We start from the raw sequence: 16,185 nt of genomic DNA, 5'->3' as shown, positions 1-16,185 counted from the left end.
TTGAATCCTATGTGAGTAAAACTCGAAAGGTGATTGTTGACTGAAAATGCTAAGCTGGGGACCTGTTAGGATGCAGAGAGAGTGAAATCGGGGAGATGGGGTGCCTCCAGTGTAGAATGAGAAGATGAGAAGGGTGATTTTGGTCAAGGCTCCGCACAAATCCCACATGTACAAGGCACATGGTGGAGGAAGAATTGGCCAACAAGTTAAAAAAGGAGAGAACCAAGAGAGAGAAACCAGATAGGTACCTGCCAAGTTGAAATCAGGCAGCAGAGACCTTGAAAGTCACATCCTCCATGGGAAGGACTGAGAAGCATCTGTCACATTTACCGACCTACGAGCCATTGATGGTCTTAGTGAGAGCAGATGCCCTCAAGAGGTAGAGGGCAAACTTCAGCGGGGAAGAAGTTCGGAATGAATGGAAGACGAGGAAAGCCATAAAACAAATTCAGACTGCCAGGAAGTTGGTCAAGAGGTCAGAGGTGAAGAAGGATGAGTCAGATACAGGCATGGGTTCAGTTCACTTCCTTTGAGCACGAGAGAGAGAACTAAGCATGCCCACACATGTGACTGTAGATACGCGTAACCACAGAGTACATTCGGAGGTCTGAGGACAGTCTCTCATCCTCGCCTTCCTCCGAGTTGGAGGTGGCATCTCTGTGGTTTCTTCGCAGCCTGTACAAGGCTGTCTGGCCCTTATACCTCCAAGGATTCTCCTATCTGCCTCTCCTTACAGACTGGAACACCCCGTTCTTACATGGATTCAAATTCTGCTCTTCATTCGTGAACAGCAAGGGCTTTTACCCACTAAGTTATCTCCTCAGACCCCTGTTTTTACTTTCTGTTTATAAAATTTTTCAAACATGAAGCAAATGTGTAACATACCCATTTTACCATGGTTACATCATTTTGAGATTTTGTGGAATTATTTGAAAGTAAATGTCACATACATAATGTTTCTCTCTAAATACTTCAGTTCGCTTCTCTGAAAGGTAGGTCTTTTCGCTCTAACAAAAATAATGGACAGTTAATCAGTCCCTCGGGACCACTAAATGCCTAGTGAGGGCACACACAGAGGTCCCCAGTTAGCCTCAGTTGGTGCCTGTGGTAGAGGGAATGCTTGGGTCTTCGTTCAGATTCCTGAAGGAATCTGTAGTACATTTAAACAGTGTCTAGTTACTACCAGGGACCATGGAATCCTGAACTGAGGGGAGACAGTGGTACCTGAGAACTCCAGGGAGACCCTGGGATAAAGGGACGGAGGTGTGGAAGGACCCTTACCCTCACCCCTGCACTGTAGTCTGAAGCAGGAGTGGAACCAGCCGGAGGCGACCTGAAGAGTGACAACAGGAAGCGGACAGAGGTCATTCCCTTCCAGTGGCATCTTTTGTAGGCTAACTTGTGTAAGGATCGACATCGAGTCCAGATCTCTCTATTACATGTTAGACTGACACACAGAGTGCTTGGCATATGACAGATGCCCAGTAAACATGTTTTGTAAATGAATATTGAGAGTAAAGATGGGGGTTAAGATCTGAGGGAAATAGAAAATGTCCAGATTAGAAACACTGCTGCTGCACTCCTTCATTCTCATAAAAACCCTGTCGTTGGGTCATTTGGTTCCCCTGAGAATGTTTTTGTTTTCCAAACGCAGGGGGTCAGAGAAGTTGAGCATTTCATCCACGATCACGAAGCTGTTGGATGGAGCCAGACCAAGAGGGTCGTGGCAGCATGTGATTGGGCCGTGCAGTAGTCCAGTGGGGACTGTGGGCATTGGTTTAGAATCTCTGGTCAGCAGGTTACCTCTAGAACAGCGGTTCTCAACCTGTGAGGGTCGCGACCCCCTTGGAATTGAACGACCTGTTCATAGGGTCACATATCAGATATTTACATTACAGTTCATAACAGTGGGAAAATTACAGATAAAAAATCACAACAAAATAATTTTATGGAAAGGATTGCAGCATTAGGAAGGTTGAGAACCAGTGCTCTGTAAGTTTCTGTTCTTGGAAAGAGGCTTTGTAGACTGGTGTTAGGAGTTGGTGAGCAGAAGATGGAAAGATGTCTCAGCAGTTAAGAACACTTGTTCTTGGAGGACCTACATTCTATTCCCAACACCCACAGTGTGGCCCACAACCATTATTAACTCCAGTTCCAGGGGATCCAGCACCCTCTTCTGACCCCGGGAACACCAGGCATAAAATAAAATAAATCCATAAATAAAAACTTAAAAAGAGAGTTTATGTGCAGAGTTGCCTGGGTCTGCAGGTGAAGGGTCTAAGGAATGCCCTTGCTTCCATACCGCACTCAACACCTGGAACACTTTCCCAGGTCACCGTTCAGAACTCCAGCCAACAGGTAGAATTTTCTCTCCTGCAAAATCCCTGATCCATAAGTTCTTTCTAGACGCTTAGTATCAAATGCAGTTTGGCGCCACTGGCATGGAAAAGATGGGCTTTGATGTGATTTGTGGCTTTGCCTGTTTATACACTCAGAAGTTTGAAGTTCATTTCTCCTGTGTTTTTCCAAGTGTTCATCAAAGAGCCCCATGGGGAAACCGAACCTTTGAGAAAAAGTGCACGTGACACTTGTTGACAGAATGCTTCAGGGTTGGTTGTTTTCTGCCATGCTGTCTAGTCTCAGAGAGGGAAGTTGTAGTGTGTCACCTGTGGGCACACTTTTGAAAACAAGAGCTTGTTGATTTCCTGTGTAACAGTTTCTTCAGCACGGGTCAGAGTGACGATGGCTGGTGCCTCCTCTGTGAGCCAGGCTTTCTGTGGCTCTGCAAAGAGTTCCATCTTGGCGATCCTTGTTTTCTGTAGCACTGGGGATTGAACCTTTGTCCTTATGCATGTGTGGTAAGTGCTCTATCACTGAGCTACAGCCCCATCCCAGACGCAGCCTTTTTAAGGAGAAGAATGTGAGTAGAGGAGTTGATGAGCCAATGTCCGTGCCTTGGGGGCCTCTAATAACCTTCCGTGTAGTGTGTGCAGAATAATACCTGCCATAGAGTGACCCCCAGAAGAGATCCTAGAACGTGGCTGTGAGAAGTTTGGACCACGAGGCAGATAGCTGTGATATTATAGTTTCTTACTAAGGTTTTGAGTGACAGCTCACATCACCATCCCTGATACTTGAGAAAGAGTGGGGTTCAGTACAGACTGTGGCGTGGGGTCTTATGACATGCCTTCACTTGGCCGTCCTCACTTCATTCTAAGTGGGCATTTGGGTACTCAGTTTTCTGGAAAATGAAACTAAAAAATAAAGTGGTTTAGTTAACCTACCCTAAATCGCACAGTGTATAAATGGCTACCCAAGGGTCTATGCCTCATCTTCCTGGCTCACAAGTCTGTTCCCTTCCTCCCTCCCTCACACAGCACAGATACCCCCAGACTGTGTTAAGACCCACTCAGCCACCGTCCACCACTGGCAAACACCACACTTTTTAATCCCTTCAGTCACTGTGGGACATTTCCTTTGCAACCAAGAACTATTAACCACCTGTTGTGCATTAGCAGACCTCAAGTCAATTTATTGGCTTCAAATTATGCTCCACTCATCTGATTTCAAGTAACAAGCGGAGATGAAACTGTGGGAAAAAATTAGACTGAGTTCAAGTATTCAGCTCAGTTGTTGTCTGTAAGGAAAGTGGGGGGGGGTGGGGGGGGGTCAGAAGCATCTTTGAAAATTGTCAGAATTCTGCATAGCAAAACCCAGACAGACATTGTTCGGTTCTAATGAGAAGATCCAAGAACTTTTTATCCTTTAGCTAGTTAAATATCCTCAGACTTGATTATTATTAATGTTTACCATTAAAAGGTCCAATTAGAATGTTTTTGTAGCCAGGCGGTGGTGGTGTACACCTTTAATCCCAGCACTTGGGAGGCAGAGGCAGGTGGATCTCTGTGAGTTCGAGGCCAGCCTGGGCTACAGAGTGAGTTCCAGCAAAGGCACAAAGCTACACAGAGAAACTGTCTCGAAAAACCAAAAAAAAAAAAAATTTGTCAAAGTTTCAAAAACTCAAAATGGGGGTGGGGAGATGGCTCAGTGGGTCCTTGTTTGGCTAATGTGAAGACCTAGGTTTTGTCATGTGAAAAGTCAAGCAAGGCTGCATGTTCCTGTAACCACAGCCCTGAGGGCAATGGAGACAGGCAGATCTTGAGAGCTCCCTGGCCAGAAAGCTTAGTGGAGAGGATGAGTCTCTAGACGGTCAGTGAGGAACCCTGTCTCAAGACAGTGACATCCGAAGCCCTGTGTGGTCTCCGTGTACCAACACACAAGCAGGTGCATACGTGTGCGCAACACACACACACACCAAAATAATTCAGGATACAACCCTTAACTGCTGGTGAGCGTCCTTCCAGGCCCCTGGCACAGGTACCGTGGGTGGGGCACTCACAACATTGGAATTGTGGGGTTGATGCTACCCTGGAGGTTTCATCTCTATGTCACAAACCTTAAAAGGCTCATTGAGAGTCTTCCCCCATTGCAAAGGCCCCTGTGGTGGGTACCCATAGTTTATCAAGAACTGCTTCCAAGAGGAAGTAGCGCCCTCTTGTGGCTCGTTGGCATATGGCCCGAGTCATGTTGTGTTTTGGCAACCCTGAGACTTGATGGCGGCCAGCACCCGGCTCAAGAACTCCAGCTTGTTTTGTAGCTCGGGCCCCTTCATGCCCCTTGAAGTTTAGATGAAGAACAGAATGCCTAGGCTTCTAGTCCCAGACTTCCAGCAGCCTCTTCTTCACCCTCCACTACACCACCTTCAAGATCAAGAGGTGAGGTCATCCTCAGGACTTCTAGGGAAAAAGAAAGAGGACCTAGGCAGAGTGTCCCTTCAGTTAAAAGGAATTTCCTTTCTTGCTTGTGCTTCTGTATCCAATTTTGACGTTATGGATTAGTTGGGCTACTGAAAAAATAATCTCTTTAGTGGTAAGATTGAATGTTCTACCACAACTTCCAAGGCAAGATTTTTTTTTCATTTTTTTATTTTTTTGATTTTCTTTTGTGGGGGAGGTTGCAAGGGCAGAGGGCAGATGTGGAGGGATGGGGAGGGGATGAATAGGATCAGGGGGCATGATGTGAAATTCACAAAGAATCAATAAAAAGTATTTTTAAGATTGAATGTTCTCATGTTTATATATGGAGAACACGGATCTAAGGGTGAACGGCACACAGTGATTGTTTTCTGAAAATAAAGCCTCAAGAACTGGAAATTTCTACTCTAAATAAGCACCACAGTAGAAAGGTTATGTTTCACGGTGATCCGCCATGTTTTGACGGCTCTTTTTCCATTCTCCCCCTCTCTCTCCTGTATAGTACATAGTGGAATGCCACGGGGTCACCCTTCTTCCTCAGTTCTTGGGAATGTACCGGCTTAATGTTGACGGAGTGGAAATATACGTGATTGTTACAAGGAATGTGTTCAGCCACCGTTTATCTGTATATAGGAAATACGACTTAAAGGTGAGGTTGACTTTGATCATTTTCATTAAGTGACTCAAGCTTACCCATCCACATTGTATATGTTATAATTAATCGTGTGAATGAAGTGTTCAGATGCTCCTAGAGCTTGTAGCTAGCAGGCAGCTGCCAGTGCCATGGGATTAAGCAGTCCCTGCTACTACAAACACGTCAGCCACATGCCCTGTAGTGGTCTAAGTGCTGGGAAGAGTTGATGAGTGGAACAGACCAGGACCAGCAAGATAGCCCAGCAGGTAAAGCACGGGCCCCACCGGTCTCATGACCTGAGTGTGCTTCTCAGAGTCCATGGTAGAAAGAAAGAACTGGTTCCCAGAACTTGGCCTCTGACCTCTACCTGCACGTGCAAAACACACACACACACACACACACACACACACACACACACACAGTAAATAATTAAACAGAAAAACAGCAGAACAAATCTTTAAGTAAGGATTTTATATATTATATATATACATATATACATATATAATTATCATTATTGCTATTATTGTTGTTATTTTAGAAAAATGGTAAGTGCTGTGGGTAGAAATGAACAGGGAAGGCCACACTATTTTGTTCCCAGTAAACAAGTAGCTTATTGCTGAGCTACAGCCTCAGCCTTTTTCCTTCTTATTGTGAGACAGGTCTCACTCAGTTGCCCAAGCCAGCATTAAACTCACTCTGTAGCCACAACAGACCTTGAATTGTAATCCCCGGCTCGGCTCGGCTTGCCTGAGATCACAGGCCTGTTCCACCAGGCCTAGCCAGTCACACATTTCTAAGCAGGGTGTGCGGAAAGGTGCACCTGAGAGGGTACCATTGGAGTCACTGTGAAAAATGAGGCAGATAAAGGAGACAGTAAAATCTCATAAACTGGACATTTCAAAGACTTGGAGTGAGATGGACCACCGGCAAATTCTGAGTGCAGTGATGTGATCTGACTTTCAGAAGTTCAAACTCAGCCAACTATGACATGGTTGCATGTCAAAACCAAGAGGGCGTTGCGTTTTCATAAGTAAAGTTTTATTGATGTATCGTCATGTGGATAGTTGGTGTTATCTGTGCATTTGCAGGATAGTGAGCAAGCTGAGCAGTAACCACAGAGACTTGAGGGACCACGGAGCTAAAAATATTTACCCTCTGACCCCTGAAAAAGGTTTTCTTCCTTGATCTGTGGTATTGGTTATCAGGATTTTCTTTTTAATCTCAGAACTCATTCACGTGCACAAAAGAGGACCCTAAAAAGGTTTGCCATGTAGAGTTATGTCTGTGGGTATCTACAGTATTAAAATGGTCGCAGGGGCTGCAGAGATGACTCTGTGGGTAAGAGCGCTGACTGCTCTTCCAGAGGACCTGGTTAGTTCCCAGCCTCAAACAACTCATTACCATCTGTACTTCACCTCCAGGGGAAGCTAACACCCTCTTCTGGTTTCTGCAGGCTCCCCCATATACCCTTACACATAAATTAAAAAAAAAAAATCCTTGCTTAAAAGAAATGTATGAGAATATTAAACTTATAAAATTATTAAATATTGAAATTGATGTTAACATTTATTAATAGCTACTTTAAATAATGAAAAATATTATGTACCAATGAATTTTTATGAAAATAGCTATTTTTTAAAAGTAAAATATTAGTGAGACAAACATCATGGTTTTACTTTTTTTTCATTCTTTTGGGGGGCGGGTTTCAAGACAGGGTTTCTCTGTGTAGCCCTGGCTGTCCTGGAAGTCACTCTGTAAACTAGGCTGGCCTCCAACTCAGAGATCCGCCTGCCTCTGTCTCTGGAATGCTAGGATTAAAGGCATGCACCACCACTGCCCGGCACATTTTATTTTAATTAAATTTATCCTTTGAGTTTCATGTGTATATATGGTGCATTCCGTTCACATTTATCCTTCCCTCCCGCCCCCTGATTTCAGATGTCTGAATTAATATGAGACCGTTGGAATGGCATCTCTGGCCGTGCTCTCAATGTGTTGTGCTATCATTTGGTTGGGTAGGTGGGGGAAAAATCTGAGCTCACACAAATACATAGTTGGAAAAGAGAGCTCAGGAGTTTTAGGGATAATTGTAGACATTCTTTGATAATACACCAAAAGTTAGTAATATCTCCAGTCTTAGTTACACTGAGAAATTTGTTCCCTGTTCATTAAAATCTATTGTCAGTTGCATGCACTGTTCTAAGTGTGTGATTTTTGTAGTCAGACATGTCTCACTGGAGACCTATTTGTTCCTATTTATTTATTTATTTATTTATTTATTTATTTATTTATTTATTTATTTTATGTGCATTGGTATGAAGGTGTCAGATCCCCTGGAGCTAGAATTACATGCAGTTGTGAGCTGCCCTGTGGGTGCTGGGAATTGAACACGGGTCCTCTGGAAGCACAGCTGCTGCTCTTAACTGCTGAGCCTCCTCTCCAGCCCCAACATACTTGTTTCTTAATTAACATAGTATCCCAGTGTCAGCATATTGAATTATACAGTATCAAAAGTCATGTGACCATTTCCACCAGTCACATTGAAAGCCTTTCTTGTACGGGAAACAGAGGACAAACAGTTTTCCAAAAGTCTGGTTTTCATTTGATGGCATTTTATCACTGACCTCAAATCCTGTCAGTCATGTTGAGAAATGAGGGAACACAGCTCATCCAGAGCCTTGCAGTTTCGTTCATTATCGAGCAAGTGTTTTTCAGTTTCTCAGATCAGGACAAACACAGTTCATTTGTAGTTTTCAAATAAAGATGTTGTTTTCTGGAAAAGAAGGTAGCAGGTTCCTAACTGCACCTGCCAGAAGAATGGCTCTGAGCAGCAGCATTCATTAAACAGATGTGCTGTCTGCATGCCCCCTCTTCAGTACTGAAAGGTGTGTGCTTCAGGATCAAGGTCCTTCATTGCATCATCAAGGACCTTCCTAAAGGATGCTAAGGATTTGAGGTTATCTCCATGACAGATACCTTAACTGCTTGTGAGGACAAAGCCCAGTATTGTGTTTGCAGTGTCCTTGTGAATAGCGAGAGTGAAGAGGCAACCAGTGTCTCAGTTATAAAAACAATTCTGCCAGATGTGGTGTCACACACCTGTAGCCTCAGCAGTCAGAACACCGAGGCAGTGGGATCAAAGTTCAAAGCCAGCCTGAGCTACATAACAAGTTTCAAGCCAGCCTTTAAATACAGATGAGGTCCTGTCTCAAAAGGCAAAACAAGCAAGCACCCGTTTTGACCTTGCAGGCCCCTGAGACCACCCCAGGATGTGAGCCACACTTTGAGAATGCTAGTGTAAGTAAAAAGAAAGGATGGAGCCCCTGCTTCCACCCTCTGAATTCCAGACAGACTGAACTTCCTGCACACAGCCTTGCCCTGGCTTGCATCCAGCTCTCAACTCAAGCCATTTTATTGCCCTGGAATTGCCTCTAGGGAATCCCATCCACACCCAGGTCTCTCCTTTGACACCTGCTCTTTCCTGAAGGAATGCAGTGGCAGTGCTCACACTCTACTGAGAATTTCAGGGCTCTAGGTGGTGCTCTGACCGTCTCACTTCAGAAAGCCAGTGTGGCCTCAGAAGCCTCATGAAGTTGGCCGCTATGTGCAAGTTGCTGAACCTTTGAGCCTCCGTTTCCTGGTTTATTGCAGCAGGGATAGCTTTATCTGCACTTGGAGGATGCACTGTGCATACATAGCCTTACACAGCATAAGGCACAGCATATAGGAACTGGGGGTCTCACCTGTTCTGCTAGTGTATGAGTTCCTTAAGGGCAAGCCTTTTGTCCTACTTAATGTTTATCCCCTTGAAAGGCTACGATAGCCCCACCCTCAAGTCAGCATGCCCAGGCGTCCATTACCTTTATAGATTAGATACTGTGCTTGTAAAGTGCCTTAGCATTTCACAATGTCATCTCTCTCTTTTTCTTACAAAACAGAAACACTTTTCTTGCCAGAGTCCTCGAGTATATGGAAACTATAACCTTGGTGTCATTGCATGATTCCAATTCAAGGCCCTAACTACTGTCTCAGAGTTTCTGTTCCTGTGACAAAACACCATGACCAGAAAGCAAGTTGGGGAGGAAAGGGTTTATTTGGCTTACACTTCCAGATCATGGTCCATCATTGAAGGAAGTCAGGACAGGAACTTAAACAGGTTAGGATCCTGGAGACAGGAGCTAATATCAAAGCCATGGAGGGGTGCTGCCTAGGGAATAGGGCCACCCATGGTAGGAACATAATCAAGATAATCTCCCACCAGACATCCCCACAGGCCAACTTAATCTAAACAGTCCCTCATTAAGACTCCATTCCCAGGTGAGTCTAGATTGTGACAAATTGACAATTAAGAATAACTATCAGGGGGCTGGAGAGATGGCTCAGCAGTTAAGAGCACTGACTGCTCTTCCAGAGGTCCCGAGTTCAATTCTCGGCAACCAAATGGTGGCTCACAACCATCTATAGTGGGGTCTGATGCCCTTTTCTGGCACGCATGCAGATAGAGCAGCCATACACACATATAAATAAACCTTTAAAAAAAAAAAAAAAAAGAATAACCATCACTGGTACAAACAGGACCCAGTCAGTGGCAAATGCTGGGCATAGGTCTGAGCACACCTGTGCTCCTGGAATAGCCCTTCTGCCTGGTGCTCCTCTGACTTGTCCCCAAGAAACTTCGAGTGTTTTCCCTAGTCCGCTCACCACAGGCTTGATGCCCACCAGTGCTGAGCATGCCAAGTACCAGGGAGTGGAGGATTGGCATGGGGGGGGGGCCCTCAAGCCTGCTCTTGGTCTCTCTCCCCAATAAAGGGTCCCCTTCCGCCAGTTCCTGCATCTGCGGAGTGAGTGTGCATGCATCAGTGGACAGGTGGTGATGGGGAGACTTTTTCTTTTTTCTTCCTGAAGCTAACCAGTTCGTTTGCTCCTGTCAAATATGGCTTCCCTTCATGAACGGCCACTTTAATGATCCAGGACTCGACCATAGCAGTTCAGGCGTCTAGTGCTGGGGGGAAAGAAATTCACAACTCTATGATTCTTCTCCAGCCCCTTGTCAGTAAACACAGACTCTGTCATGAGTGAGACACAGAGAATTAAGTCATGATTGCTGAATTCACGTAGTTAGGAAGCTAACGTAAGAGTCAGCCTGTCTATGTGTTCCTCGGCTTTTCCTTTGAATTCAAGTCTTACTCCCAGAGGAAAGTTCCCCTGCTTGAACACTGACTGGCCCCAAAGCCTCCTGTGGACCTCAGAGGGGACTTCCCATCTCCCATCAGACATTTTGGCTAACACAGTTTTGACAGACGGCTTTTGAAAACTGGTGCAGCGGACTAGGTGCTGCGGAGATGAAGGACTGTGTTTTCCTCCACCCTGTACCCCTGTGCTCAGCATAGGGCCTAGAACAAAAGAGGGGTGGGGAGGCCTGTGGCTTTGAAGGGATCTCCAAAGGAAAGGGAGCGAGAAAGTGCTCAGTGGAACTGTCCCTTAGTAACTAACCCTGGGGAGAGGGACACGTGACACAGAGAAGGCTGTCGGAGGCAAGGATGGTCCACATCCGGAGGTCACGATACGGGAAAGGGGCATCCGATGCTTTTCTTGCCCCAGCCAGCTGATGGCCCAACTCCCTTTTGAAAATCGTGAAACCAGCCGTTTCCAGCACCTGATGCAGCTTTGATCAGTGCTTAGCAAGTTTTGCTCAAGTGATGCCAGGTTTTCTGATTTCCGAGCAGGTGGGTAAAGAACCAGAGATAAGTCTGACAGAAATGACAGGAATGGGGTTGGAGGAGAGTGGACAGTAGACAAGAACACTTGCAGGGGGAGCCACAGACCAGGCAAGGGCTGCTGTTGGGACCAGGGGAACACGCTGAGGGCGGACCTAGAACAGAGCTGGGTTTGTTTCTTCTCTGCTCTGCCCAGGACCACTTACATACTGTGTCCATTTCATACAAGTCCATTCTGACCATTTCTTTGTGTTTCAGGGCTCTACGGTGGCCAGAGAAGCGAGTGACAAAGAAAAGGTAAGCACCATGACTGTCCAGGGAGCATGCACCATGACTGTCCAGGGAGCATGGCTGGCTGGCACAATGCTTCTGCTCCTTCTTCTCCTACCCACTGTGGTTCTTCCCAGTCCCCTGCAGCCTGGGGACGCATGCCTTCATCTCCTCGCTCGGTGGCTGGATGATGCTGTAGTTACTGGTTATGTGTGCACTTCCCAGGCATGGGTCACAGGCAACCTGCTGTGCACAGAGAGCCACCTGTACCGTAAACTTAGCTGAGATGGAACCTCTCAACTCAGAATGTGGTCCTAGGGGTTGAGGAACTGGGGTCCCAAGGCCTCTTTACCCTAGTTAGTCACATGACTATGTTCTTTGCCTCTGTTCATTTACTTGACCATTACATATTGACTTGGGTGAGCTTCAGATTCCTTTTTGAGTATACAGAGGCAATATGGGATCGGAGTTGGTTTTGCTTTTTAAAACGAAGGATGAAAAAAACTACCATCTTTGTATGTCTTGATTGATCGTAAATCAAGTAATACTTGACTCTCATTTGCTTTCTTTTACAAAATTACAGACTTGAAGGGTCAGTCTGTAGGGGACATTATAAAGAGGCCTTTCAGTTTTAAAAGTTAAAAATACAGTATTTCAGTATTGGTAAATAAGATATGGGCTGAGGTAGGATTGATAAAGCAGAAAGAGAAATTTGTTAGATGTTAGTGAAAATTCCAAGTGACAACTGTAAACTGAACATGTGTATGTATTTATGCTTTATAAAATACATTAGACGTTAACAGGAAACAATTCCTCATGAACAACTAAGTTTATAGTTGGAATTCTTTGCAGAAGTCTTCCTGAGAGATCCACGTTTTAAGTCAGTTTGAAGACTGTAATTAGTTCGGATTGGTAGATGGAGACAGGAAGAGTTGGATCCAATTTTGTTAAAAGTGAATTACTTGGAAGAGACATAGAAAATTAGGATTAAGTGATTACACGTTGGAAAGACTTGAACAGCAGTAACAGGTTGGCACACTAGTGAACAGAGAGGTCATTCACACCTGTTGGGTTGTGACAGAAGAACAGGAGAATGATCAGACATTTGAGAGATTGATTTAATGAAAGACTGGGAATAAGATTTGGGCTGATAAATAAAAACCTGCCATTCTAGGTGAGATAAGAAAGAAAATAGTTTCATGTGTGATTTCTTTTCAAAATTAAAATACATTAAAAAAAAAGAATTTGGAAACCGCCTTCCTGCCTATAGCTCTAAACTAGCTCAAACTGACATATTGGTCAGATTGATGGATCGGGGTAAGGCTTACCTGGACTCTTGCATATTTCCACACACCAGCCTCAGAAGGTCTTTTCTTTACTACCCCATTTGAAGTTAGACTCAAGAGTTCAAATTTTTTTATTAAGTTCTTTTAGAATATTACTTTGTTTCAATTTGAATTTTATGAATTTGCACACATCTACTCTACTGTGTTCATTCAGAAGTGTGTGCATGTGTACGAGTGTGTGTGTGTGTGTGTGTGTGTGTGTGTGTGTGTGTGTGTGTGAGAAAGAGAGAGAGAGAGAGAGAGAGAGAGAGAGAGAGAGAGAGAGAGAGAGATATTGGGGGTTTTGTGTGTGTGTGGTTATGTGTGAATGTGGTTGTGTGTGTGTGTGTGTGTGTGTGTGTGTGTGTGTGTGTGTGTGTGTGTGTGTTTTCATGGTGACTGTCCCAGCTTCAGGGACTGAAATAATGGGTCACCCAGCCACATCCTGTAGAATAGGATGCTGTTCAGTAGGAAATGGTATTGTCATGTGAGGAACCTCACAGGCTGCCAGGGAGTCCTCAGATGCTTGAATATGTAGCCGAGGAGCCTAACTCAGGCTGGAAGGGACCAGATAAGAAAAGGCTTCCTGGAGGAGGTGATTTGGAGAAAAGTGAAAGATGAAGGAAGGATTGATTGATTGAGAGGAAGAGCAGCAAGCTGCAGAGCGGGGGCTTAGTGGATCACCTGCAGGGAGAGAGCAAGCTATGGGGAAACCTGGGCCAGTTGGGAGACCAGTGCAGTAACCCCAAGGTGAGGCCTGGGCTTGACTGGTGATGGCTAGCCACACCACAGAGATTTGACAAGAAAAATAGAGCGAATTTGTTGATTTGGGTGAAATGTGGGAGGTGACCAGGACAGGGAGTGTCTAGAGGGAGGCTGTAAATTCCCCTCACTTCAGATTTGGCCAGAGGATCATTGCAGTCCCCGAAATAGGAAACAGCAGGCAAAGACTTTGAAATGCAAGTGTAGCATCAGAACAGAGACACCCACAGGCGTGTGAGGCTCAACAGGGGTCACGTGGGCAAGGAAGATGGTCAGCACAGACAGGAGTGCATGGAGTCACCCAAGAAAAGTGCTGGGTAGAAAAGACGTATGTCAGTCCCCAGGGAAGAGTCCTACCACAGTCAACCACAGCCAGATGAGCAAGAGTATGGACCATTCACTCAAATACCTATTGGGCATCTGTGGTAAGCAGGCATCTTGCCAAGCTGCAGAGGCTGCCCCAAGAGAAGGTGGGTAGGAGCAGAAGCCATATTGCAGTGGTAAAGAAGTGTGGAGGAAGGAAATGGTGGCTGTCCTTGATGATTTTACTGTGCACGAGTGAGTGTGTATTTTTACACTTCGTCCATGCTACCTTGAAGATGCTAAGAGCCAGCAACAATGACTTGATTTACAGGTTGCTGAGCGAGCATTTCTGTCCAGCACAGCAAGTATCTAGCTTTTAGTACATGAGACGCTTTCAGAGCCTGAACATTATAGAGACTTGGAACATTATCAAGAGAAAAATATGTAATTATTTAAAGGGCCACACGTACATTCTGCATCCTAGCCACAGAGTGGCCCAGGCAAGAACACATGGACAAGGTAACATCTGTACTCCATGGCAGTTGCTGGGTTACACACACACACACACACACACACACACACACACACACACACACACACCTCTTTGGTTGTCAAGTCCCTAGAGTCCCAGTCCAGCAACACTGGGTTTGGTATCTTCAAGCTCAATCTACAAGGGCTGCTCCAGCAATAACCAAGGTCACAACAGACGTTTGTAGCCAATGGTTACTGGAGCCCATCTTCAAACAGGTGTATACAAGGGAAAGTCACTAGCCTCGGACACTTTATAACTGTGACACTTCCTTAGATACATAGAACATCTGTCCCTGGTCTCCGCTGATGTGCTCTAGGACCAGATGCTTTCCAGAAACCAGCAATAGCCACAGTTCTCCTGCCCTTTTCCCTAAAGCTCTTCAGCCCCTTTCCTGTAAGTAGAAAACCAAATACAGAATGTGGTTAAACACAAAATCATCTTCCTTAACCCCCAGCTAGAATGTTCTTTTACCTCTGCTGTGGGTAAAGGGCCAATGTTCCTTTCACCATTGCTCCTGGTGGTGGATTTTGGGATCCCACAGGGCTTGTGGTATAAGAGGTCAGAGCCCAACTATGTGCAGAGCTGAGACCCAGAAGCTGCGGTCCCTGAGCACTGTCACACAGCTGTGGGCTGGGTCATGCTCTTCCTCCCCCACCCCCCTTACAGGGTCAGCCCGCTTCAGGCCCCCTCTCCCCAACCCCACCTCCCAAAAGGGATTAGAGGATGGCCTAGTCCTCAGGGTCTGCGGCTGTCTGTCTGTCCCCTCCTAACTAGCCCCAAACCTAGGCTTCTGGTTGTGGGCACAGGCAGAGACCTTCTCTTCCCCCTGGGATTTTTTTTTTCTGTACTAATATCAATGTATTGGCATGCAGGAGACTATCTCAGGTTGAACACGCAGCTGGCCATATTATCTTGACATTAAGACCGTACAATGATTATTTTGATTCCAAACCTTACCTAAGGCCATACAGTTCGGGAGTGACGGGGTCAGAGGTGGAGCCGCAGGGGCCCTAGCACCGGAGTTCACGTGTCTGACTACCGTGTATAACCACCTTCTCAGTGTCTGGTCTCATTCTGTCTTCTGCCCCTTTCTTAAAGGACATAAAAATTTAATCCCTGAAGTCATGAAAATGAAGGAGAAAATAAACTACATAACCAAACCATGGCATGAAGGCTAAATATGGGGCTAAAACAGTTCGCCCAGGGTCTTAACTTTTTTTTTAAAGTAATCAAATAAATGATCTGGCTTCAGACTATTTTAGCCAAACAACCCATTTATATCTTCTCCACCTAAGGAATCTGAGCATTTTTCATGCATGATTTCGAGTGTTTGATGTGGTACACGGTCAGTCCTTGGTCCTGTGACTCCTGCCCTGCCAACAGTTCAGTGGCTGACACTCGCCTTGAGGAAGAACCCAGGGCTTGGCACTGTGTTGGAGGTCTGGGATCTGACAGCTCTTCTCCCAAAGGTCAGACGCTTTCTAGGGCTACTTCATCCATCCATGTACGGCTCAGATTCTGACTGAGAAGGGGGAGAAGTAGCGTGTACGTATGGGGTGCAAAGGCAATCAGAATTGACAGTCACCCAGGAGAGTGTGGCTGCAGAGAGGTAGGATGGCTCCGCTATCGGGAGTGTACCGATCATCCAGAAGTACCCAGCTACGTTCGGTTAATGGAATGTATTGCTATAGTTTTACTCTGACGCATTGGGCTTTTAGGGTATTTTTAACTGCTTTCCTTTCCTTCCCCGCCCCCCACCGCCCCCCAGCTGCTGGTTTTCCCTCCTTCCATGATCAGTGAATAGTTTTAACTCTCCTTAAAAAGCATA

At 45.6% G+C, this 16,185-nt stretch overlaps 1 protein-coding gene across 3 annotated transcripts in view; it reads left to right on the top strand.

The window, feature by feature from the left end:
- Positions 1 to 16,185, top strand: part of Pip4k2a (phosphatidylinositol-5-phosphate 4-kinase type 2 alpha) — a 175,431-nt gene that overhangs the window by 138,030 nt on the left and 21,216 nt on the right. For all 3 annotated transcript variants that reach the window (XM_052727237.1, XM_052727236.1, XM_052727238.1), the window contains 2 exons: positions 5,317 to 5,463; positions 11,424 to 11,462. In XM_052727237.1, coding sequence (XP_052583197.1) covers positions 5,317 to 5,463; positions 11,424 to 11,462 — 186 coding nt within the window. The remainder of the gene's footprint in view (positions 1 to 5,316; positions 5,464 to 11,423; positions 11,463 to 16,185) is intronic.

The sequence above is a fragment of the Peromyscus californicus genome, unplaced genomic scaffold, assembly GCF_007827085.1.
Source record: "Peromyscus californicus insignis strain IS unplaced genomic scaffold, ASM782708v3 Scaffold_8__1_contigs__length_139910024, whole genome shotgun sequence".
NCBI classification, from domain to species: Eukaryota; Metazoa; Chordata; class Mammalia; order Rodentia; family Cricetidae; genus Peromyscus; species Peromyscus californicus.
Note: the sequence above shows the minus strand (reverse complement) of the source record. Positions and strands in the feature narration are given on the sequence as shown.